Source organism: Corythoichthys intestinalis, chromosome 20, assembly GCF_030265065.1.
Source record: "Corythoichthys intestinalis isolate RoL2023-P3 chromosome 20, ASM3026506v1, whole genome shotgun sequence".
Taxonomy (NCBI): domain Eukaryota; kingdom Metazoa; phylum Chordata; class Actinopteri; order Syngnathiformes; family Syngnathidae; genus Corythoichthys; species Corythoichthys intestinalis.
This window is the reverse complement of record NC_080414.1, coordinates 33,848,047-33,871,990: the sequence shown is the minus strand read 5'-3', so window position 1 is coordinate 33,871,990 and position 23,944 is coordinate 33,848,047. Positions and strand designations below refer to the sequence as shown.

The 23,944-nt window shown below is 39.3% G+C and overlaps 1 protein-coding gene and 2 long non-coding RNA genes across 9 annotated transcripts in view; 1 reads left to right on the top strand and 2 right to left on the bottom strand.

The window, feature by feature from the left end:
- The window catches only part of col11a1a (collagen, type XI, alpha 1a), a 193,780-nt gene that overhangs the window by 106,728 nt on the left and 63,108 nt on the right, over positions 1-23,944 (top strand). For both annotated transcript variants that reach the window (XM_057824244.1, XM_057824243.1), the window contains 12 exons: positions 505-549; positions 2,440-2,493; positions 3,407-3,451; positions 7,374-7,427; positions 7,507-7,614; positions 7,688-7,741; positions 12,682-12,735; positions 12,978-13,022; positions 13,141-13,194; positions 13,321-13,365; positions 16,372-16,425; positions 16,834-16,887. In XM_057824244.1, the coding sequence (XP_057680227.1) occupies positions 505-549; positions 2,440-2,493; positions 3,407-3,451; positions 7,374-7,427; positions 7,507-7,614; positions 7,688-7,741; positions 12,682-12,735; positions 12,978-13,022; positions 13,141-13,194; positions 13,321-13,365; positions 16,372-16,425; positions 16,834-16,887 (666 nt within the window). The remainder of the gene's footprint in view (positions 1-504; positions 550-2,439; positions 2,494-3,406; positions 3,452-7,373; positions 7,428-7,506; positions 7,615-7,687; positions 7,742-12,681; positions 12,736-12,977; positions 13,023-13,140; positions 13,195-13,320; positions 13,366-16,371; positions 16,426-16,833; positions 16,888-23,944) is intronic.
- Positions 19,383-20,779, bottom strand: LOC130908620 (uncharacterized). 5 transcript variants are annotated; one of them, XR_009061628.1, is made up of 6 exons: positions 20,523-20,775; positions 20,250-20,321; positions 20,091-20,162; positions 19,844-19,930; positions 19,632-19,743; positions 19,383-19,534 (listed from the first exon to the last, which is right to left on the bottom strand). It is a non-coding gene; the product is annotated as an uncharacterized LOC130908620 (long non-coding RNA). The 5 variants fall into 5 exon arrangements; XR_009061630.1 differs by having other exon boundaries at positions 20,091-20,638; positions 20,737-20,779; XR_009061626.1 differs by having other exon boundaries at positions 20,250-20,775.
- Positions 20,825-23,125, bottom strand: LOC130908621 (uncharacterized). Of its 2 annotated transcripts, none has more exons than XR_009061632.1 (7): positions 22,812-23,125; positions 22,006-22,133; positions 21,748-21,881; positions 21,567-21,642; positions 21,185-21,288; positions 21,055-21,109; positions 20,825-20,937 (listed from the first exon to the last, which is right to left on the bottom strand). It is a non-coding gene; the product is annotated as an uncharacterized LOC130908621 (long non-coding RNA). The 2 variants fall into 2 exon arrangements; XR_009061631.1 differs by having other exon boundaries at positions 21,744-21,881; positions 22,812-23,124.

Below are 23,944 nucleotides of genomic sequence, written 5' to 3'. Positions count from 1 at the left end.
AAGCTTGAGTCTGTTTGGTATAATGGAGGCATGTAATTATTCCGACCTCTCATTGGTGAAACTGGTTTAGCCACTGTTGGTGTCTCTGGCAAAAAAAAAAAGGAAACAAAATAGGTCCAAAGTAGCGAAGTAAGAGTAGCATTTCTTCCTCACAAATATGTTCAAGTATGAGTAAAAAAATATGGCTTAGTAAAACCACTCTTAGAGATACATTTTTCCTCAAAAACTTACTCAAGTAAATATTACAGAGTAAATATAACACGTTACTACCCACCTCTGGCTTTAATGTCACACGTGTTCTAGTCTGACTACTACCAAACTAATTAAACGAGTTAAAAAGCCTTAATGCAGTAATTTTCAGATGTAAGAGTGACAGAGTAAGATCAAGATGAAATGTGTGACAATATTTTGTACCGGCCATAAAAAAATACCACTTAACATTGCCATGACTCATTTGAATTTTCAAACATTAGCATGATCTTTACATCTGATTATGATTTACAGGGTCACCCCGGAAAGGAGGGTCCAGCTGGAGAGAAAGGAGCCCAGGTATGTGCCTCAGAAATTAAATGTTTGTTTTTTTACAAAGACAAATCATAAGTGTGTTACAAAATAGGTACTGCATGTTGCACAAAACATTTTCCTTGCTTTATTTGGTAAAGATTTTTTTTTTTTTTTTTTTTTTATAAGTTAAAGTACAAGAAGAAAATAATTGTGTTTCATGTCGCTGAGTTGGAATGTGAAGATTCAAACATAGTATACTATGTAAACATAATGCCAGGTAGCATCATTCTATGGCGCTACTTCTGGATCACAAAGCCATATATTTATTTAGTTTTTTTTTTTTAATTATTATCACCGTATTTTACGCACTATAAAAGACATCAAAGTATAAGGCGCACCCTGAATGAATGGCTTATTTTAAAATGTTTCTGTCATACATAGGGTGCGCAGCATTATAAGGCGCAGTAGTAATAGTAGTAGTAGTTGTTTGGGCTGCATGACGCATCCACTAGATAGAACTGCGCTAAAAGGAAATTCATGCCATGATTAGCCAATATTGATCCAGATATAAAGCACATCAGATTATAGCGCCTATTGTCGGCTTTTGAAAAAATGGAAGGTTTTTAGGTGCGCCTTATAGTGCGGGAAATACTGTATTTTAACAGTTCTTAATATTGTAAATTATGTACTCAAGTGGACAGTTTGTCATACATTGCCAGGACAAGTAACACAAGTTTTAAGATACTGTAGCTGTAGGAATCACCTATGAAGTTTTTCATGAGTCGGTTTCCACAAAATCTAAAATATTTTTAAAAAAGAATGTTAGAAAACAGCTCAGTTTTCTAATATTTTTTAAATATATTATGTTAAATAATAGTATAGATGTTTACATTTCTTTTATCGGCCAATCTGAGGTCAACCAGCACCAAATTTTCATTAAAAATGGCTAAAAATGGTGTCAATTGTTTGTGCTTCGTTTGTGCTGGTTTGTGCTGTAAACATTTTCATTTGTGCTGCTATCGTTTTTGAGATACTGAGATATTAATTTTGAGTGATGACATCACGGAACCTCCCCTTTAATGCAAAATGGGCCTGAAATGGTGCCATTCGTTTGTGCTACGTTTGTGCTCGTTTGTGCTGTAAAAATTTTCGTTTGTGCTGCTATTGTTTTATAGCTATTGAAATATTAATTTAGAGTGATGACGTCAATCACGGCTTTTCCGTATCCGACTCCCGCGGCTAAGGGATGCGTACGTACTCTCTCAGTAACAGAGGGGTGTCATGGCATTGTCAATGGCATCCCTTCGGGTCCATTTTGCAGTAAATGGGAGTTTTAGATATGAATTTCGAGAGATGACGTGAGTCGCAGCCCCCTATTTACTGCATAGTGGACCCGAAGGGGTGCCATTCGTTTGTGCTACGTTTGCTCTCGTTGTTGAGATACCCCTCTGTTATTGAGAGAATTGGTATGCTCCGTCAGCCGCAACAGAAGGGCCACGATTGACGTTATCACACGAAATTGATATCTATTGCTATTATCTATAAATTTAGATATTTAGAAATTTAAATATAATTTTTTTACAGCACAAACATAGCATAAACGAATACTACCATTTTTAGCAATTTGTTTAATCAAAATGTGGGGCTGGTTGACCTTAGATTGATCTATAAAAGAAGGGTTTGACATCATTTTTATATGAATTTGTGTCTGATGGGGGGCAAACTTCACGGAGGGGCCATCTAATTTAATCTAGGTTTTTCCCAACCTTTCTTGAGCAAGACAACCTTTTTGCATCAATTAAAAATATCATAGCAGTTCACCAATAGAAGTAACGTATTTAAATTAACTTCAGTACCTATACAACATAATGGATATTACAACATATTCATATAAATACTTGAATGCAAAGTTTGACACGCTGTTATTCTTTCAAGGGTCCAGTGGGTCCACAGGGTCCAATTGGCTATCCTGGGCCTCGTGGTGTCAAGGTAAGATGTTTCAGTAGTTTAGCATGTACAGAAAAACCATCTATGTTATTCATTTTTTTAAACGGTGTTTCTTCGGCGTGCCGCACAGCCCAAACTGTCTGGTCCACCAACCCCATTTGAATACCGAAAGGACCGGAATTCTTGTGCGATGCAGGGATCTTTTGAATGACCCCCCAAAAAATTACCGTTCGCAGCAAAACACCAGTTTTTTGAAAAATGTATCATGTCCTCCAATTAAAAAAAAACAGCAAATCCCATAAATCATACATCCACAAAAACTTTCCCATTCATTTCTAATGGTATGCCATTGACAGTCATTTCCTCTTCATTTTCAAGGGCAGAAAAACATGGGTGGTTGTGATTTTTGACTTGAAAATGTATTAACCATTACAGCCCATTGACATTCAACTGGCACCCAAGTAAATCCGTGCTATTTACGGCCATGCACATCCATGCCATTGACACCAATGTACGTCCATACCGTTGCCGGCCATGTAAGTCTATGCCATCGATGGGCATGTACATCCACATTATTAAGGGCCATGTATGTTGATTCTATTGATGCCAATGTACTTAGATTCCATTGACACCAATGTATGTCCATGCCACCGACACCAAAGTACATCCATGCCATTGACACCAGTGTACGTCCACGCCATTGACGGCCATGCAAATCTATGCCATTGACAGCCATGTACGTCAAAATATTAACAGGAAGTGACATGATATTCAACAGTACTGTAAGTGACCCTGAAATGTCCCCAAATCAACAGAAAGTGACTTGATATCAACAGGAAGTGACCTGATGTCAGCAGGAAGTGGCGCCAAGGGGTTAACCTGCTAGAGCAAAGCTATTATTGCAATTTCTTCTTTCTAGTTTTATGTAAGATTTAACATGTTCTCTGTAAAACAGGGTGCTGATGGCGTGAGGGGGTTGAAAGGCTCAAAGGGCGAAAAGGTAAGAACGAGATATTAACATTAACCAAAGTGAACCCTGTGAATTCTATATGATTGCAGTTAAATACTCTAGTAGTGTTGTGTTCTATTACAGTTGCTGCCCAATAGTGTAATATTTATTTGTAAACACACAATGCCCACTACTGGCCCCGCATAGGATAATTTTTACAATTTCTTTATAAAACAGTGATCTCTCATTTTTTTTTGCCGCCAAGGACCAGAACGAGCCCCGATAAGTGAAAAACTGTGAAAAAATGTTTTGTGTGTTCGATGTATTTATTCAGATTTAGCAGTGGAAATAGATACATATAAGACATGATTTTTTCACTTTTTTCCCCAAAGTATAATTAGGGCTGTCAAATTTATCGCGTTAACGGGCGGTAATTCATTTTTTAAATTAGTCACGTTAAAATATTTGGCACAATTAACTCGTGAACGGAATGACCCGTTCATGTGTTGCCTCAAACAGTTTACTATGATGCCGTTTTAGCACATTGAGACTGAAAAGGCAGAGAAATGTGAGTGGACACAGGTGTTCATTGGACCGCGCCTTTTATTGGCTTAAGCAGCCACTACTAACAGTCATGACGTTCTTTTTCTTAACACGCCTGATTGAACACAAAGCAGAACATACTATATACCATTTGCAGCTACCACTGACAGTCATGGTTGCCCAACTTCCCATCATGCTTTTGGGCCGAACAGTTAAGTCGCTACAGTATCATTTAGTGAAAGCACAACAAAATTAATATTCCTATCTCTCAAAAAAATTATGTTCACAAAAAGAAAAGAGCTCAATGCAAAGAGAACTGGCATTCCCAATCAAATAGCTATGCAAAATACACATAAATGTTAATAATGCTAATGCCATCTTGTGGATTTATTGTTATAATAAACAAATACAGTACTTATCTACAGTATGTTGAATGTTTATGTCTGTCTTGTGTCTTATCTTTCCATTCCAACAACAATTTACAGAAAAATATGGCATATTTTAGCGATGGTTTGAATTGCAATTAATTAAGATTAATTAATTTTAAAACTGTGATTAACTCGATTAAAAATTTTAATCGTTTGACAGCCCTAAAAAAAATATATATGTATATATAATTTTTAACAAATGGTTTTAAGCACTTCAAATGTAACAATTATGATGTTTTAAACATGTTACTGTCCCACTGAATTATTTTTTTTTAAGAAGAACAAAGTGGAAAAGTCTTGTCTGTTTAAAATGCTTCATTAAGTGAGTCCGCTCAAATCCCCTCAAGCTGCTCACTTACTCACAAAGAGTTGCCACATCAACTGTTTAACAAGTTAAACGATGACTGACGCATGCGGCGCTTTGAAGCTTCGGCTCCAACCATCTGTGGCAAGATCAAATGTTAAACGTCAGTCAATCATCGTTAACTTCAATAAGCAACTTCAGTGCACTGACCAACAAAGAGCAGCAAGAGGGAGAGTGAGACTACGTGATCGGCTCGGGAGGGCTCACATGTATCCATTTATTTATTTATTTTTTTAATTGAAAAAAACTCCGTGATGGACTGAGGGCGCAAAGTTTGTAGCGCGAAGTAGCTAGGGATCACTGTATTGCGAATTTAAAACATGGGAAGAATTTGACCATTGAAAGAAAGTTTGTGAAGCCGCCTGATAACATATTCAAGATTCAGCTTCAGTGACTCGGACCTGTCTTTGCCTGTCTCACGTCCGTCTGAATCCTTTGAGCTACCGCCAAGCAGAGGTCACACAATGGCCTCCTTCGGTGGAGACAATGGCTGTGTGAATGTGAATCTGCACAAGGCGTCACACTTTCAAAGAACAATTCACTTCATCTGGAGCTGTTTGAAGTGTTTGCGTGCGTGCCACCGCACAGAATTTAAAACAAATCCACCTTTGAAGTATCGCAGATGGTCACTTGAGATCGATACTGTATTGGATTGTATAAACTACACGATAAGACTCTGTGATGTGGTTACCGTAGTGACAGGTACGCATGTATGTTTCTTACTGAATCATTAATCGTGAAAATTCTGAGCCTTGGAAATGTAGGCTTTGTCATGAATAAGGAATGTTTTGCTTTTTTTTTTTCATATGTGAGAATGATGAAAGAAGACAGCGTTGAATTATCTATCAAATAGAATGAAAAAGGACAGGTGACTCAAAAAATAGTCAAGTTGACAGCAGCTGAAACTTTGATGTATGTAGGATTAATCTCATTTGAAACTCAAAGCAGTATTACTTAACATTTACTCAAGTAACAAAAATGCTTAACATATAGCATCAGTATTTTGTAATTCAATTGATGAGAGGCGTCAACACTAAGCTTTTGCACGTGGTCTGTGATGCTGTTTCACAGTACGACCTGCAGGTACAACCCCTAGCAAACAGTACGGAATCACCAGTCTCGGACGAGCACTCACTCAGACATTTTATTAGGTAGAACAAACTCAGATAAAAAGCTTGAAAAAAGAATGAATTAGTACAAAAGTGCAACTCCTTGGCATTCAGAAACACTAAAATAAATGAATAAAAAACATTGCTGTGGTCAGTAAATATTAATTTTATAGAGCAAGTGCAGGGAAATAAATATAGAATCACTCCATTCTGAAGAAAAAAATTGTAATCACTCCATTTTGAGTAGAAATTACTGACACGCCCAGTCAATTTCCTTTCCCTGCCTCAGATCAGATCTGCTCGTTAGTCAGCAGTTAAAAACAGTGCAGTTATCACACCTTGGAGAGCTGCTGGACTAAGTGGATTTACAAGAATCATTGCTCCAACAAGAGAGATGTCTCTTGAGACCAAGGAGAGGATTATCAAACTTCTTGAAGAAGGTAACGCTACACATATGGTTGCCAAAGATGGTGGCTGTTCACTTTCAGCTGTATCAAAAATCTGGACCAAGTACAAACAGCATGGCAAGGTTGTTAAAGTTAAGCATACTGGTAGACCGAGGAAGACATCCAAACAACTAAAGGCCATATGTGTTGAAAACAGAAGATCTACAACAAGACAAATGAAGAAGAAATGGGAGGAAGCTGGAGTCAATGTGTGTGACAGAACTGTGCAAAATCGCCTACAGGAAATGGGATTTTCATACAGGAAAGCTAAAAGGAAACCATCATTGACTCTTAAACAGAAAAGAACAAGACCGCAATGGGCTAAGGAGAGGCAATCATGGACTGTGAATGACTGGATGAAGGTTATTTTCAGTGACGAGTCAAGAATCTGCATTGAACAAGGTGATGATGCTGGAACTTTTGTTTGATGCCGTTCCAGTGAGATTTACAAAGATGACTGCCTGAAGAAAACATCCAAATTCCCCCAGTCTTTGATGATATGGGGCTGCATGTCAGGCAAAGGCACTGGTCGATGGCTGTGGTGAAATCTTCTTCAAATTTAGACAGCTTTCCTATCCCTTCAATTGAAAAAAAAAATGTCCACAGCAAGGCTCCGACCAGCAAAGATGATCTGACAAGGAGAGTTGGCACCTAATTGATGAAGAATACTCATCTAGTCCATGCCTCAGAGACTGCAAGCTGTCATAAAAGCCAGAGGGGGTGCAACTAAATACTAGAGATGTGTTTTGATTTTTATTTCTTTGTTTGTTTCTTATGATTCTATATATTTTTCCTCAGAATGGAGTGATTCTATATTTATTTCCCTGCACCTACTCTATAAAAGTAACATTTACTGACCACCACAATATTTTTTATTCATTTTCTTTTAGTGTTTCTGAATGCTAAAGAGTTGCACTTTTGAACTAATTCATTATTTTTCAAGCTTTTTATCTGAGTTTGTGTGCTCGTCCAGGACTGCTGATTCCATACTTTTTGCCATGGGTTGTAGAAGCATGAATAATTCCATTGAGCAGGTGTCACTGGGACAATGACTGTTTATAGGTTGTTCTTGTTCTTTTTTAGGGTGAAGACGGTTTTCCAGGTTTCAAAGGGGACATGGGAATCAAAGGAGATCGGGTGAGAAATTGTTTATCCATCTCATTAAATCCATGTCCAGGACATACAATATTAATTATTTGATCTAATATGGCATCAGGGTGAAGTTGGCATGCTTGGGGCCCGTGGAGAAGATGGTCCAGAGGGTCCTAAGGGAAGAGCTGGCCCCAACGGAGAGTCAGGTCCCATAGGTCCTGCTGGAGAAAAGGTAATGGGACAAGAGTCTACATCTTAAGTTATTTTCAGTTAGCATACTTAATGAATAATTTAATATTACTCAGGGTAAACTGGGAGTTCCAGGATTGCCAGGATATCCAGGAAGACAAGGACCTAAGGTAGGTTTGTTTTTTTAAATAAGTAAGTCATTTTACCATATATGGCTACTATCAGAGTTTATTGCAGAGCATCTTGTACAACAGTGCACTGCAACAAAATACTTGAGTACAGGTCGTGTCTGGGTTACGAACTAGTTCTGTTCATATGCTGGCGACATAACCCAAATTTCTGCGTAAATCGGAATGAACCCTTTAAATACCCATAAACACCCCCTAAATCAGAACATCAAAACATGTATTATACGTCATTTTTTGCCTGGCACGGCCAGACTGTTCTCCCTGTATTTTTCAAACACTGAGAGAAAAGTCTGGGAACCAGCCCATTAACGGCCTCTCAAGCAGGTACAAAATCAATCGACAAATCAGATTCGTTTATTTGCGTGACGTGTTCTTAACGAGCAACGTCGTCTCCACAACAACACAGATGGTGAACAGGAGAGCCGAGAATATGTTCCAATCCATGGTAAAATCAGTTTTAAATTACCAAAAACATATCGACACGAGTCAGTGACAACAGTCTGTCTCGCGCTAGCCATGTTGAATAAACTCCGCTCTCCTCGTATGTTTACTTCTGCGCGCAAGTCCCTCGCCCTGCCCTCGTCGTTTTACTAATGTCACGTCTGCCCGTCGCTGATTGGTCCACTCCGCTGTCTGTTTGCTGTGGCTTGCTCCGCCCTGGAAATTGTATCCGCTGAATGGTGGCCAGACTCAATAGCTGGAACAGCGGTGAGTCTGGTGTACCAGGCAACGTCATTTTACTGTCCTCGCCAAGACGTTGGAGCTACATCCTAGCTAGAAAGCGCCTAACGTTGCAAATGCGCTCTACCTCGTGTATTAGCGTGCACACTTCCTCGTGTGCGTAAATATGTTCTTATTCATGCTCTTACTCGCTTGTGGAAGTACTACCTACTTTACGCTTCCTGCACTATAATAAAAGCACGCGTCTCAGTCGTAAAGTCAACAGTCGTATTAATAAAATTCAGTAAAAGACAAGATACGGTGAGGTACAACAAGGTACTGTTTACGCGACTAAAAAATAAATAAAGTCTGGAGACAAAATGGCGGGTGAGACTCTGGCATCGTAAAGTCAAAATCACATAAGCCGGGCAGGTTTTAACCTTGGGACTACCTGTATTACAAGAGTAAACTAATGATCTATTATATTTCATACATAATATGTAAGAATTGCTTTAGATTTCAAGAAAATGAGATGTAAATTGATCAAAGATCATGTGACTCAACACATTTGCACTAAATGTTTCCAATGCAACTTGATGTGGACGTTACTTTCTGGTAAGATGTGTTTTTAATCACCTACTTGGTGTACACAATGTTCATTTTTTTCTTTAGTTTTACACATACTCTTCCATTTGTGCATAATTTACTCATATGTTTATTTAAATGTAGTCCTCATCCCATTAGTGTAATACATTGCTTCTCAATTATTTTCTGTTATGACCCCCCAGGAAGATGTGAACGTTTTATGCCCCCCACCCCCAACTCTCTCCGGCCACTGTAAATAGTATCATTTGTCTATAAAATTATGATTATTATAAGTACACTTCTGCATAACATTGTGTCCTTTTTAATATTAAAGTGAAAAAATTATATAGATCAACTTACAATAAAGTATAATTTTATTACCCTTGTTTTGTTTGCCTGAATTAAATAAAAGGTCACATCCAAACTGTAAAAAACTCAAACTCAAGCATAGTCGGAGTTTGACTTTGGTGGCAGAGGGGGCAAAACATGCTGTTTTTCTTTCTTAGTGGAGAAGAAGAATATGGTGGCTGTGTTGTACAATTAACGTCTTTAGTGGGGCAAATTGAAACTCCACTCACCATTTTGGCGGTGCTCTCTGGTGTTTCATGGTCCACATCTTCAATCCTTGGTTCTTGCTCAGTAATTGTCGCTTTTGAAAGCTTAGGTTTGAAAAAATTATGTATATCCATCTTGCGTCTTCTGCTCTCAGGTGGTTTTGGCTGAGCAAAGCAAATGACCGGCTTAGGTGCTAGTCACATGATCTGTTCGAAAAAATTTTTTTCATGATAAATATATATTTTGTTCAATTCATTCCTTTTTGTTGTTTTATTGCTTTACAAATTTTATAGACAACATATTACCGGCAAACTCTTAGTTTTAAATTAATAGATTGGAACGTCAGATACATGCACTGACATTTTTTGGCCACCAGGGGGCCTATGCTAAGGCCTCCCTTAATCTCCGCATATGCACTCAAGGTACATTTTTTGACCATGTGATACTGAAAAATAAAATTTAATATCAATAAATAACAAGAAATTCAAATTGATTAGCAACATTAACTCAAGAAAACAATATTCCATACAATTTGACTGAAAAAGCAACAATTAATAGAACAAAAAACAATAGTGTCTTTGGACAGAGGGACAGTTTTTGTTTTTGCTACTGGTGTGGGGTTATTTTGCACCAACAACTTGGTATGACACCTTACACCTTGGTATGCTAACAGTGCTCGCTGTTTTACTGATGTAACACTGACAAAGTTGGACGATTGTTGGCAATATGCAGCATGTTTTTGTTGGGGAAAAAAAAATCAAGCAGCTTATTATTGTGAATGGGGTCTAATGTCTTTAAGTGACGTCTAAAGTGTAATTCACACCGCCTGCGGCTGTGACAATATTGGTTGCGTTCACGACGTCGTAGGTTTTCGCAAGCATACTAATCAGTATGACAATTTTCACCACCTGCGGAATCATCCAGGACGTGCAGCAGGTAACCGTAGGCTTAACGCAGCAGTCTATTTTTTTCCGGACGGCGCAGCCAGACCGAATGAAGTTACAACAATACCACCGTGTTGGAAAGGACATTTAGCACTGAAACAAAATACAACTACCGGTTTCCTTTCAAAATAAAGCACTTTTCTCATACTTTTCATTATCACGAATAGATAATATATTTATTTACTTTTTTTTCCATGGGCTTGTAATGTCCTCATGCACAAAAAAAAGAAACTTTGTCTATTATTTGTCTATTATTTGTGTCATGATAAAACAACAAAAAACAAATGTTGCACTTATTACACCTTGATTCTCAAGTGTCTGACATTTGGAGGTACATAGTACATATTGTGCCTGAATTTGTGCATTCTCATTAGTGCTCTCGTGATTTGTTCTGTCTGATTGCCGCAGACATTTGTATCGCTAACGCAACCAGTAGAAATGGACCTGCTATGTTTTCATAGCCGTCACGCAACCGTGTCGCAAACGCAGGCTATGTGAATTTGGGGCTAATTGGCTACCTGCTATCCGCTGTAAACATTTTAGACACAGTAAACAGACTGGTCTTTCCTTATCTCTCACTGTATTACAAGTCAAAGCCAAACGCTACATACGGCTCGTCATATTTCCTCGTCTTAGCTTTCATATCTCCAGTGCTCTTTGCTGTGTGGTCTTGTTTGGTTCAAAAATGCTGAACACACTCCGAAAATGACAGTGCCATTACCACCCACTGAGTGAATGTGCAATTACACTTTATTTTAGTATGGGGGAAAAAAAGTATGTTCCCCAAGGTCACATGCGCCACCCCAGGGGCGCGCCCCACTATTTGAGATGTACTAGTGTAATAATATAATGGCCCTTGAACATTTTTTTAGGACTCACAACAAACTAAAATAAAAAGTGCATCCAGTGAGCAAAAACGCAAATGGACATCATTGTTATTACTGTTATTATTAGTAGAAAACAGGGGTGCTGGAAGTAACTCAAAACAGGGGTTCCTGAGGACCATTTTTAGTTTTTCCTATCCAAAATCAGCCGTTTCAGTCCCAATTCGTCATGCTCGCTCATGTTCTCCATACAAGGCGTGCACAATGGGAGTACACATGCATGCTGGATAGTTTACATACTACTACGGGGCTACTACAAAGACAACATTCTATTTCCCCTACAGTGTGTGTGTTGGATTTTTTTATTAATATAGATATATAATTATATAATATATAATTTGGATAATATTGCATTTTCAAAAGAGCAATACTTGTGAATACAATGTTGTTTTTTCAAACTATGCGGAATTTAACTTTATTTTAACAATAAACTAAAATACCTGAGCTTAGTCTCAAACGTTATAAAAAATCAATTAAATGAGGATCTAAGTACAACAAAAGAACAACTGGCTAACTTGCATAGGAAAAGTTCACCAGCTTAAATGCTATGAAATGTTAACTTTTTTTACAACTTTCTTAACAAATGGTTCAAACACATATTCCCAAGTATATTCCTAAGTATTCCCATAAACTAAATTACGAATGCATTAAAAAAACATACTAACTCGGACAAAAACTTACCTTTTTTGGTCTTAACAGGGAGCAGCTGGATTCAGCCGTTTTAAATGAGTTATGTCATATTCACTGTTAGTAGGCAATGTATCCACCCAAATCAATAAAACTAAATGCAGACACTTTCAAAACAAACTATTAAGACACCACTCTAATTAAACACATATTTGAAGCAGCAAAATTTGAGTCGAAGCTTTTTTCTAATGGAATTACTCTAGTTTATCGATTAATCGTTGCAGCGCTAATTATTATTATTTTAACAAAAATAAGCTACCAAAACTTTTTTTCTCCCCAACACTAGGGGTGCTGCAGCACCCTAAACAACGCACTTCCCACCTCCCTGGTCGAAAAGTCGTTTTTTTTTTTTTTTTTTCGTACAACTGTGATTAAAATTTTGACCACTGGCTGTCAACCTCGCACATAGAAATCAATCAGGTGCAAAACCATTGCTGTCTGTAGAAACCCTAAAATAGGCAGCCCCGCCACTGGCCCTTGAGGCCCAGGGGTAGAACAATTACATTATCGCCTCAACAGGTCGGAGCTCAAGTCCCATAGTTAGGCCGTGGCAAGATGGTTACGAATCATTGCTTTATTTGATGTCCTTTCCATTCTTTTTTGATAGGGCTCAAGTGGCTTCCCTGGATTCCCGGGAGCCAATGGAGAGAAAGGTGCCAGGGTAAGAAACACTGCTCCAATCTGTCATTAATGAATCACTATGACGATACATGCCTATTCTATTCTATTCTATTCTATTCTATTCTATTCTATTCTATTCTATTCTATTCTACTCTATTCAATACATCCAACACGACATATTGATGTTTATTCTACATTGTTATTATGTGTTGGATGATGCTGAGTAGAGACAGATGAGCATTTCAGCTCACCTTCTTTTTGTTATTGTTTGGTCTTTCATAGGGTGTTGCAGGCAAACCTGGACCGAGAGGACAAAGAGGTCCAACGGTATGTGACAATCTACCAATCTTTTTATTAATCATCTTTATGTACTTCATTTTTTTTTTTTTTTGTTATACTGTATCTAAATTTTTTAAAATTAACATTACACATTGTTCTTTTGCAGGGTCCTCGTGGGGCTCGAGGAGCCAGAGGCCCAACAGGAAAGCCAGGACCTAAGGTATATGATATGACTCAGTGCTGTTAATCACATAAGTATTAAAAAAGTGTTGTCAATGGGCTTCTTTGATGAAAACTTTGACAACTTGGAATAATAATCATTTGTTGTTGTTGTTGAACCTTGCAGGGTACATCAGGCAATGACGGTCCTCCAGGCCCACCTGGTGAGAGAGTAAGTCCATGATGCATGAGTCTGATCAAACATCTGGTACACAAAATTTGCCAGTATTGTTTCAAATTTCTGCATAATTACTCAACTATTGTGCTCCTCATTGAAAACGATGGACCAGAATACTTAATACATAAACACTTAATGGACTTTATTTTTGTACGCCATACAAATCGAAACCAAAGCGAGTGTACACTCAGCAAATGGGTGCTTTAGACCAGTTGTTGGTCATTTCGTGGACAGGCATAAGCATATGCTTTGGAAAGAAGGTAGGATGACTGCTGCCGCTGTGTGCTAATAAACAGGGTCTTTAACATTCCCTTTAACATGGGTGCTTTGGTTGTTTCGCTCTGCCTTTGTGGAGGTGGCTGCTGAGAGCTGTGGCCGCAAGGTAGCGGGGACCAGTCGTGGTGAAAACCCCCCAACCATATGGTTGACACCAGAGGTGAGGGGGGCCATCAGGCTGAAGAAGGAGACCTACAGGGTATGGTTGGCCTGTGGGTCCCTTGAGACAGCTGACTGGTACCAGCGGGCCAGGCAGAGTGCAACTGTGGCGATCGCCGAGGCAAAAACTCGGATGTGGGAGGAGTTCAGTGAAGCTATGGAGGAAGACTATCGATTAGCTACAAAAAGGTTCTGGCAAACCATCCGGTGCTTCAAAGGGGGGAGGCTGAGGACATTGTTGGGCGGTGGAAGGAATACTTTGAGGACCTCCTTAATAACCACCAACACGCATTCCATGGAGGAAACAGCCGAGGGGCCCGGGGTTGGATGGGTCAATCACTGGGGCAGAAGTCACTGAGGTAGTGAAATTACTCTGCGACGGCGGCACGCCGGGGATTGATGAAATCCGCCCTGGGCATCTCAAAGCTTTGAATGTTGCAGGGCTGTCTTGGTTGACAGGCCTGTGCAACATTGCGTGGTCATCAGGGGCTGTGCCCTTAGAACTTAGAATGGCAAACCGGGGGGTGGTCCCTATCTTTAAGAAAGGCGATCAGAGGGTGTGTTCCAACTATTGAGGGATCACACTCCTCAGCCTCACCGGGAAAGTCCAGGGTACTGGAAAGGAGGGTCTGGTCGATAGTTGAGTCTCAGATCGAGGAGGAACAATGTGGTTTTCGTCCTGGCCGTGTAACCACGGACCAGCTCTTAACCCTCGCTTGAGGGGGCATGGGAGTTTGCCAATTCAGTCCAAATGTGTTTTGTGGATTTGGAGGCTTATAACCGGGTCCCCAGGGGCACCCTGTTAGGGGCCATCCAGTCCCTGTACCACAGGAATATGAGTCTGGTCCGTGTGGCCAGCAACAAGTCAGATCTGTTCCCGGTGAGGGTTGGACTCCGCCAGGACTGCCCTTTGTCACCGGTTCTGTTCGTGACTTTCATGGACAGAATTTCTAGGTGCAGTCGGGTGTTGGAGGGGGTCAAGTTTGGTGGTGGTATCTCTATTTGCAGATGACGTGGTCCTTCTAGGTCCATCGCACAGCGATCCCAAGCTCTCGCTGGGACAGTTCGCAGCTGATTGTGAAGCGGATGAGAATCAGCCCCTACTAGTCTGAATCCAAGGTTCTCAGCCAGAAAACGGTGGATTGCTCGCTCCAGGTTAGTGGTGAGGGCCTTCCCCAGTTAAAGGGGTTCAGGTATCTCGGGATCTTGTTCACGTGTGAGGGTAGGTTGGAGTGTGAGATCGACAGGCAGATTGGGGCGGGGTCCGCAGTGTTGCGGGCACTTAACCAGTCTTCATGGTGAAGAGGGAGCTGAGCTGGAAGGCAAAGCTCTTGATTTACCGGTCAATCTACGTTCCTACCTTCACCTATGGCCTTGAACTTGGGGTAATGACTGAAAGAACAAGATTGTAGATACGCGGCTGAAATCAGTTTCCTTCGCAGAGTGGCCGGGCTAAGCCTTAGCGGTACGGTGAGGAGCTCGGTCATCTGGGAGTCCCTCCCAGATGACCGAGATGTCGAGAGGAGCCAGTTGAGATGGTTTGGACATCTGGTTAGGATGCCACCTGGATGCCTCCCTCGGGAGGTGTTTCAGGCATGTCCAACTGAAAGGAGACCCCAGGACCGACCCAGGACACGCTGGCGAGATTATATATCTCAGCTGGCCTTGGAACGCCTTGGGATTCTCCCAGACGAGCTGGTGGAAGTGGCTGGGGAGAGGGCTGTCTGGGCATCTTTGCTGAGGCTGCTGCCCCTGCGACCCAGATTCGGATAAGCGGGAGATGACGACGGCGACATTTGTTGGCAAACATTCTATTCTTAACTGATGAAGGAGAAACATGTTTGTGCTAAAACTAGTTTTAGCGCAAAACTATTTGGTGGCGTAGTAAAAGTGCGCCTTTACCCACAAAAATTTTCACTTGTACACCTGTATGTCTTTCTAGGCGCAGACCAATTCCAAAACACATCCAGCTTGGGCTGCATTGACACAAAAAACACAAGTTTTAGGCACAGTCTATGAAAATAGGGCCCGATGTGTCAATAAAATGAGGATTGTGTTGTCTATGCACTCACTTGCATCTAGTATATTGTTTGAAATGAGCAATTTCAATAGTACCTTTCATGTTTGACATTTCATTCCTGACATGTAGGTCTCTCTCTCTCTCTCTCTCTCTCTCTCTCCCTCTCTCTCTCTCTCTGTATTTTAATTCATTTGACTACCTCTGTATATTTTTTTTTTTAGTTTTACAGCCACTTATTAAATATAGCAGCGACAAATCTTTTACGACACTATTAAAACCAAAGATACTGAACTGTCTCGTAGAGCCTCCCTTGATGGTCATTACAACGTTCCTTTTTTTTCTTTCTTTTTTTTTTTTTTTTGGTTAAACAAAGCATTATTAAGAGCAAAGTCCATATTTATTTGTACAGAGCACTTTTTTTTTGCATCTGTCTGCAGTTTCGTTCCATGCACATTGATGTTTTAATTTTTTGAAGCTTAACTAAGACCTATAAATTCATGTGCACATCTTTGTCATTTGTCTGACCATTTGTATATTTACAATAGGGACCACAAGGACCTCAGGGGCCTGTGGGCTTCCCTGGACCAAAAGGCCCTCCTGTAAGTAGCTTGAACACACCAATGAATATTAAAACAATGTACTTAAGGCAATATATTAGTAATACATTCACTTTGCTTATTAGAACACTGCCATGCATGTAAACTGATTTTAGTTGTTCATTCGCTACAGTGGTACCTAGGATAACACTATGTATAATCCTGTAAAATAATAATTAAGAAAAATGATACTAAAGGGAGCAAGAACATTTCCATTAATTCTTATACCTCTATAATAGTTTTGTGGGTCATTAGTTGAAATGTTATTGTCTAGACAGATATTTCCTATTTTGTGTGCACCATATGGCGCCCTTCTACAGCATTTATAAAATGCTGACGTTTTAACTAAAATGAAAAATTTGCTGTTATTTCTTGCCGGTGATGATCATCGTGTTCATTTTCTCCAAATAGGGACCACCTGGAAAGGATGGGCTGCCTGGACATCCAGGCCAGCGTGGTGAGACGGTGAGTACTTATTTTCTAACAATTCATCTTTACACAAGGGGCTATATTGTTAAGATGAGATTAATTCAACAATAAAAAAGCAGTCATATTCATTTGTAATGGCCTTTAAACAGCCTTTTTATCTCATTTGAAATGCCTCGCCAGTTAGACAAGGCTCAGAGGACTTAAGTTTTTCTAAATGCTTGCACATCTCCGTATTCATATCATACATTCCTTTTCTGCTGTCTGAGCGACAATTTACTCTTCATTAGGATGTTTATGATTGTGAATTTATTGCTGAAAAGCAAGCTCTGCAGGCATCAAATATGTGGATTGATTACAGCAATAAAAATGCTTATAGACACTTAGTGCCATCCACAAAAGTTGCATTGCATGAAGAAAGATTTGAGTGTTTATCACAGAGTCAAGCTGAATCTCTCTTGACACTAAATGATATTAAATAATGGAGTGGCATTACACAAGCATATTAGGTTAACTTAAGAATCTAAGTTATTCATGGGTGCGGATGTAAATGTATACATATTAAAGGCTATATCAGGCCTATACAGTGATCCCTCATTTTTCGTGGTTAATGGGGACCAGAACCCACTGCGTTAAATGAAAAACCATGAAGTAGCTCAGTAAGTTGATCTATATTACTTTTTTCCCCCTTAAAAAAAATGTTTATAAATGTATTTTAATAAATGTTTTTTAAGCACATCAAATGTAATTATTATGATAAGTTTTAAACATTTTAAACATGTTACTGTCCCACCGAATTATTTTTAAACAAAAATAAAGTAGTAGAAAAATGTTTGGCTTCATTGAGTAAGTCCACTCAAATCTACTGAAGCTGCTCACTTACACACAGAATTGCCACAGCAACTGTTTAACAAGTTAAGCGATAATTGACGCATGCGGTGCTTTGAAGCTTTGTCTTACAAGCATCTGTGGCAAGATCATATGGGGTCAGATTAGTCTCATAAGTACTCGTACATGCATTGTGGGATTCGTAAACACATAGCACGCGAAACACACACACATTGTGGGATTCGTACACACATAGCATGCGAACCACACGCAATTGTGGGATTCGTACACACATAGCACGCGAACCACACACATTGTGGGATTCGTAAACACATAGCACGCGAAACACACACACATCGTGGGATTCGTAAACACATAGCACGCGAAACACAAACACATTCACCAAATGTGTGTGTGAATTGTTTTACGCGCATTTGCAACGTGCTTCCAATTACAAATTCCCACTTACGAATACAAATTCCCACTTACGAATGTGTGGATCGTTTTGATACCCGTCATGCGCAACTGAGAAGAACACATGCATTTTTTTAACTGGAGCCCGTCTTCAGCCAATCAGACGTCTTCTTCTTAAACAGCCAATCACAAGGGCTGGGCTGTTTCGTTACGTCACTGCTGTGCGCCTTCAAGTCCGGTGTACTGAGTGACAAGTGACAAATGGGGAGCTTTTGTAAAAGTAGGAGCCCCGTTTTTGACAGCTCAACTCGACCGCGGGGACTATCGATGCAAGGTGTCCCGTCGAACAAATGTAGCGTACGTGTAGCATACGTTTAACGGTTTTGCCTTTCTCTGTCATTGACAGCTGAAGACGTCCCATCCATTTTGAGTGGGAGGACCTCCCATGCACTTCAAATGTATTGGATGTCAACTGGTGAAAAACTCATTGAACCGCTCAGCAGAGGGATGATGAGAGCAAGATTAGATGTCTAATACTGTACTATATGTGGCACATTTTTAACAGGCTTTTTTTCCGCTAAATAAGTCTTTTTAAGATTACTTTCTCCATTTCAAGCCTATTTGAAAGTCATACTTGGGAAAATTCAGACTTCTTAATGTATGATTGTGATGTCTATGCTTAAACCAATTTAAGACCATTTTAAAAGGAAAAAAATAGACATTATAAGCCTGTTAAAAATGCTACCTACAGTGACAGTATTTAAAGGATGGTAGTCTATTACGGATATAAAAAAATATATTTTTTGAAAGACTTGGAGCAACAGAGCTTTCTTGCCAAATGAATCACATTTGATACACTTAGGATTTAGAACTCTTTCCTCAAAAAAAAAAAAAAAAAAAAAAAAAAAATGGATGCAAGTCAACTCATGCATCTGCATGTTCCATGAGAAAAACAGGATTTAACAAGGAAAATAGATATTAGAGCGCTTATTACACATTTTTCTTTACAAATTTGGAAAAAAAAAGGTTTAAGACCTTATTTTTCACATTTTGTGATTCTCTGACAATTGCTTCATATTGCAGGCATTAAGGGGTTAAGACCTGCCACATGAATTTTACTACCTTTTTAAACACTTTTTTTTATTGCGACAAACCTAATAAGTGATCAATGATGGCAAGAGAGGATAAAGCGCAGCAGCAAATCCTCAGATCTGTTCTTTGGATGCCTTTGAAAGTAAATAGTGACATTGAGAGCAATCAGGAGTTCAATTATGTGAGGTGAGGAGACCAAGTAAGTTTTGAGACATTTTTTTAATTTAAATAGACATCTCAGACTCCCAGCCTGTAGGAGGGCACAGGCTAGATCTCCTCGAGCCTTCAGAACTTCGGGAAGGTGGGTCTGGTTGTGCCTGAGATCTCCATTGGCCATATACTCTTCCGCAAACTGAAATGGCATTTTAGGCATTCTGTTACATATCAGTGCTAAACAACAACAGCAGCAAAGTTTTACTGCAGAGACTCCGAAATCTTAAAATCATTACCTTTAATGTGAAAACCCCACAGCTACTGTTGTTCTGCTGCTTGTTATGGGCCACAGTTTTGGTAGTCCAAGTTTCTATTTGGAACTCACGGCCCGCCAACCTCAAGAAGTTCCTAATTATTGTTTTATAAGCAAAACAATGAAGATGAACATTGAACTATTAACTTCCATATTAACATAATACTAGGAATTTAAACTTTCTGAAGCGGTTACCTCCAATTCCGCAAGATTTTGCTCATATTTGTCCTCGTTACTCAAGGGATCGTTGATCACCAGTGTTCTCTTAGAAATGTGGACAATCTATAAAAGGTTAGTTCCTTTGTGTAATTCTGCACAATGACAGATTTATGTAGTTAACTTAATGAAATTTAACTTCTGTATGGCATCAGCTAAATTAATAGCTATATATAATACATTCCAGAATCGGTAGGTCTTAAGAAAATATAAGAAACCCACTAACCACTAAAATCCAATGAGCGCATACAGGACAGGACAGGACAAATACACTTTTTTTTTCAACAGGGAATTTCCTCTGAAGAACATACAATACCAAATTATTGTTATTTTGGGTTACTGGCGTTAAAATAATATAGCTAAATATTGGCATGAAATGGATTACCTTTCTAACAGGCTGAAATTTTCCCAAAAGCAGACTCCCAGCTACCACAGCAGAGAGTTGGTGAATGGGCTCCTGTTAAAAAAAGGGGTAACAACATTACAACTATACTCCGGCAAAAAATAAATGCATTGAGAAAAACTATATCCAGCACTTGGCTGCTGCCTTTCAATGAGGATATGCATGTATGCATCAAATACTTGCATAGCAAAATAAAAAAATTGGCAAAAGGCAAGAATCTTTGTTATTTGCTAAACACTTATTGCTCCCACTGACTTCATCAGACAGCCAGCCGTTGCCTTTTAGCGTATGAAAAGATGTGTCATATAATTTATACGGTCCAACGACAGCCTCCACCTTGCCTTGATCCTCTGCAGCCCACAGTAATTTAACTGAAAACACAACATTGTTAAATCAAAAAAGTTATTATTTACGGCACTTGACCAGATGACCATCCGGTCAAAATTATCTACTGAATAGGCCAAACCACCAAACAAATCCTGTCGGTCGTTCACCAATTTTGTAAGAGCTGTACGAAGTAGAAGGGTACAATTATACATTTTAGAACACCAACAACAACTTGCCGTTTTATGTTTGCTATTTGTCCTCTCATCCAGCCCATTCGTCTTAGGATGATATGCAGCTGTAACACTCCTTTCAATGCACAGGAGGCACAAAGGTTATCGTTGAGCTGAAAAATTGATACATTGTAAATAAATCCAATTAAAAAAATAAAAAATAAATAAAAAAGGGGGAAAACAACAATGCCAAAATCCCACTGTGAAAATAATTTAATGCATTCAGATACCTAATTGACAAATTCTCTTCCTTGGTCGGACAGGATTCTTTGGGGGCATCTGTGTCTATAAACAATTGAGCAGATACGTTATGCCACTTCTGATGCTGTTTTGTTTTTTAAAGGAAAGGCCTCAACACACTTGGAAAAATAATCGGTGGCAGTAAGAATGTACTGAAAGCCATCCTTGGTTTTTGGGAGAGGCCCAGTCAGGTCTATCCCAACCAACTCCCAAACAGCAGACACCTGTGAAAGGCAAATCCAATATTGAACATATCTCTTACAGCTATTCCTACAAAATCTGAAGAGCACCATGTTTTATCTTTGAAGTTTTTAACTTAATCTGGGTAGATGGCTCCCACCTTGATATGAAGGGAACACATAAAAACCTAATTTTCACGCATGTCCAAATATTAAATACATGCGTGACATTAGACAAAGCTGTTTCCAATTTTTCACGCATGTAATAAAAACCAGAAATACATTTCTTTATTTGATTACACACGGTCAGTATGAAAATATACCTTAATGCTTTGTAATGGCTGTGTCACACACAGCCAAAGAGTTACCAGTCCTCTGACATCCGTCGCATTCAGAGACCTTAAAACAAATCGTCATGAGAAACGGGTCAGGTTAATAAGATCTGAAATAGCTCACCAAAATTAGTTAGTGACAAAATGCAGAAATAAACCATCACATACCCACCAGTCAATGTCCACCGTCATGCCATCCCAATAATTTCTGGAGTACATTGAGGATCTGGTTTTAACAGTGCCTGTGTGTGCACCAATTGAAGCCGAGTGTACTTCATTAAACAGTGATCGTGCTTCTGTTTGGGACTGGATCACATATAAACACAAATACACACAAATAACAAATATATAGCTGTATACACACACACACACACACACATATATATATATTATAAATAACAGCAACATCACAAATACTTTGCCTACTCACCCTTCAGTTTGAGCTTCTGCATATATCTTCTTAAAGCACATTTCTGAGATTCACTATAAATTAGGGAATTCACCCCTAGACATAAAATTGAAAATCTCCTGGAACCTCTTCTCCATGTTGTACACCAACTGTAAAGCACATGCACAGAAAGACAAATTTGAAAAATGACTTCCAAATACTTTATACATACACTCCCGAAAACAATGATTAGCAGTTAAGCTTTTTTGAAAAATTTTAATATATATAGGACTTAGCCTTCTCAAAATATAATGGCTTAATTGGGTCACTAGCCATATGGTTAATTTCTGTATGATTTCAAGCACGAAACTCCATTAAAACCCAGGTGACCCAAATGTTTAATGCTTATATCATACAATGCTAACTTCCGTACGCTGTTAACCGGCTATAATGTAAAAAAATCTCTCTTGAACAATAACCGAATCGCCATTAAAACTTTGGCGACCAACATGTTTACTGCTTAGACGTTAACTTCATTACGCTTTTGTCTTGCAATATCATCAATATTCCAATTCAGTCTTTCGTGTATATGTATTTGCTTACAGAGGTTAGCGGACAAAACGCACTATACAATGAATATACTTTAGAAATATTACTCCCTTCCAACGACAACAATAGAAGCAAGGAAGCTAGTGTTTACTCCTTATCATGAGACGTTAACTTCGTTACGCTTTCGTCTTGCAATATCAACAATATTCCAATTAAGTATTTCGTGTATATGTAATTGCTTACATAGGTTAGTGGTCAAAAGGCACTATAAAAAGAAAATACTTTAGAAATTTACTTACCCGCACGACAACCGCATGAACTGCGTTGTAGTCTAAAAGGAATCTCCAGCCGGACTTGAAGGCGCACAGCAGTGACGTAACGAAACAGCCCAGCCCTTGTGATTGGCTGTTTAAGAAGAAGACGTCTGATTGGCTGAAGACGGGCTCCAGTTAAAAAAATGCATGTGTTCTTCTCAGTTGCGCATGACGGGTATCAAAACGATCCACACATTCGTAAGTGGGAATTTGTATTCGTAAGTGGGAATTTGTAATTGGAAGCACGTTACAAATGCGCGTAAAACAATTCACACACACATTTGGTGAATGTGTTTGTGTTTCGCGTGCTATGTGTTTACGAATCCCACAATGTGTGTGTGTTTCGCGTGCTATGTGTTTACGAATCCCACAATGTGTGTGGTTCGCGTGCTATGTGTGTACGAATCCCACGATGTGTGTGTGTTTCGCGTGCTATGTGTTTACGAATCCCACAATGTGTGTACGAATCCCACAATGTGTGTGTGTTTCGCATGCTATGTGTTTATGAATCCCACAATGTGTGTACGAGTACTTATGAGACTAATCTGACCCCATAAGATCAAACCTAAATATCTGTCAAAATTGTAACTTTAATAAGCAACTCCTGTGCATGGGGTGACTAACAAAGAGCAGGGAGAGGAAGAGACGGAGCGAGAGTGAGACTACACGATCGGCTCGGGACAGCTCATCTGTATTTTTTTTTTTTTTTGTAATGGAAAAAAAATCCGCGATGGACTGAGGGTGCGAAGTCTGAAGCGCGAAGTAGTGAGGGATCATTGTATATAGATTTTTTTCCAACATCGGCTATTGGCTGATTAGCCCCCCAAAAATCGGCCGATTAACAAACAAAAAAATAAGCCGATAAAAAAAGGATTTCGATCAGGCATCTGTGTGGGTAACTGTGACCACCGCTGGCTGATAGTAGGACCCCGCAGCAGCTTGAAGGCAGGCTGCTACAGGAAGCTTCAGGTTTACCTGTTATGTAAATATTGTAAGATTCTTTTTGTTATCTTGCATGAGAGAAAATGATATGTTGCTTTAGCACAGTGCTTCTCAATTACTTTCTGTTACGCCCCCCCCCCCCCAGGAAAACCTAAACGTTCCGTGCCCCCCAACTC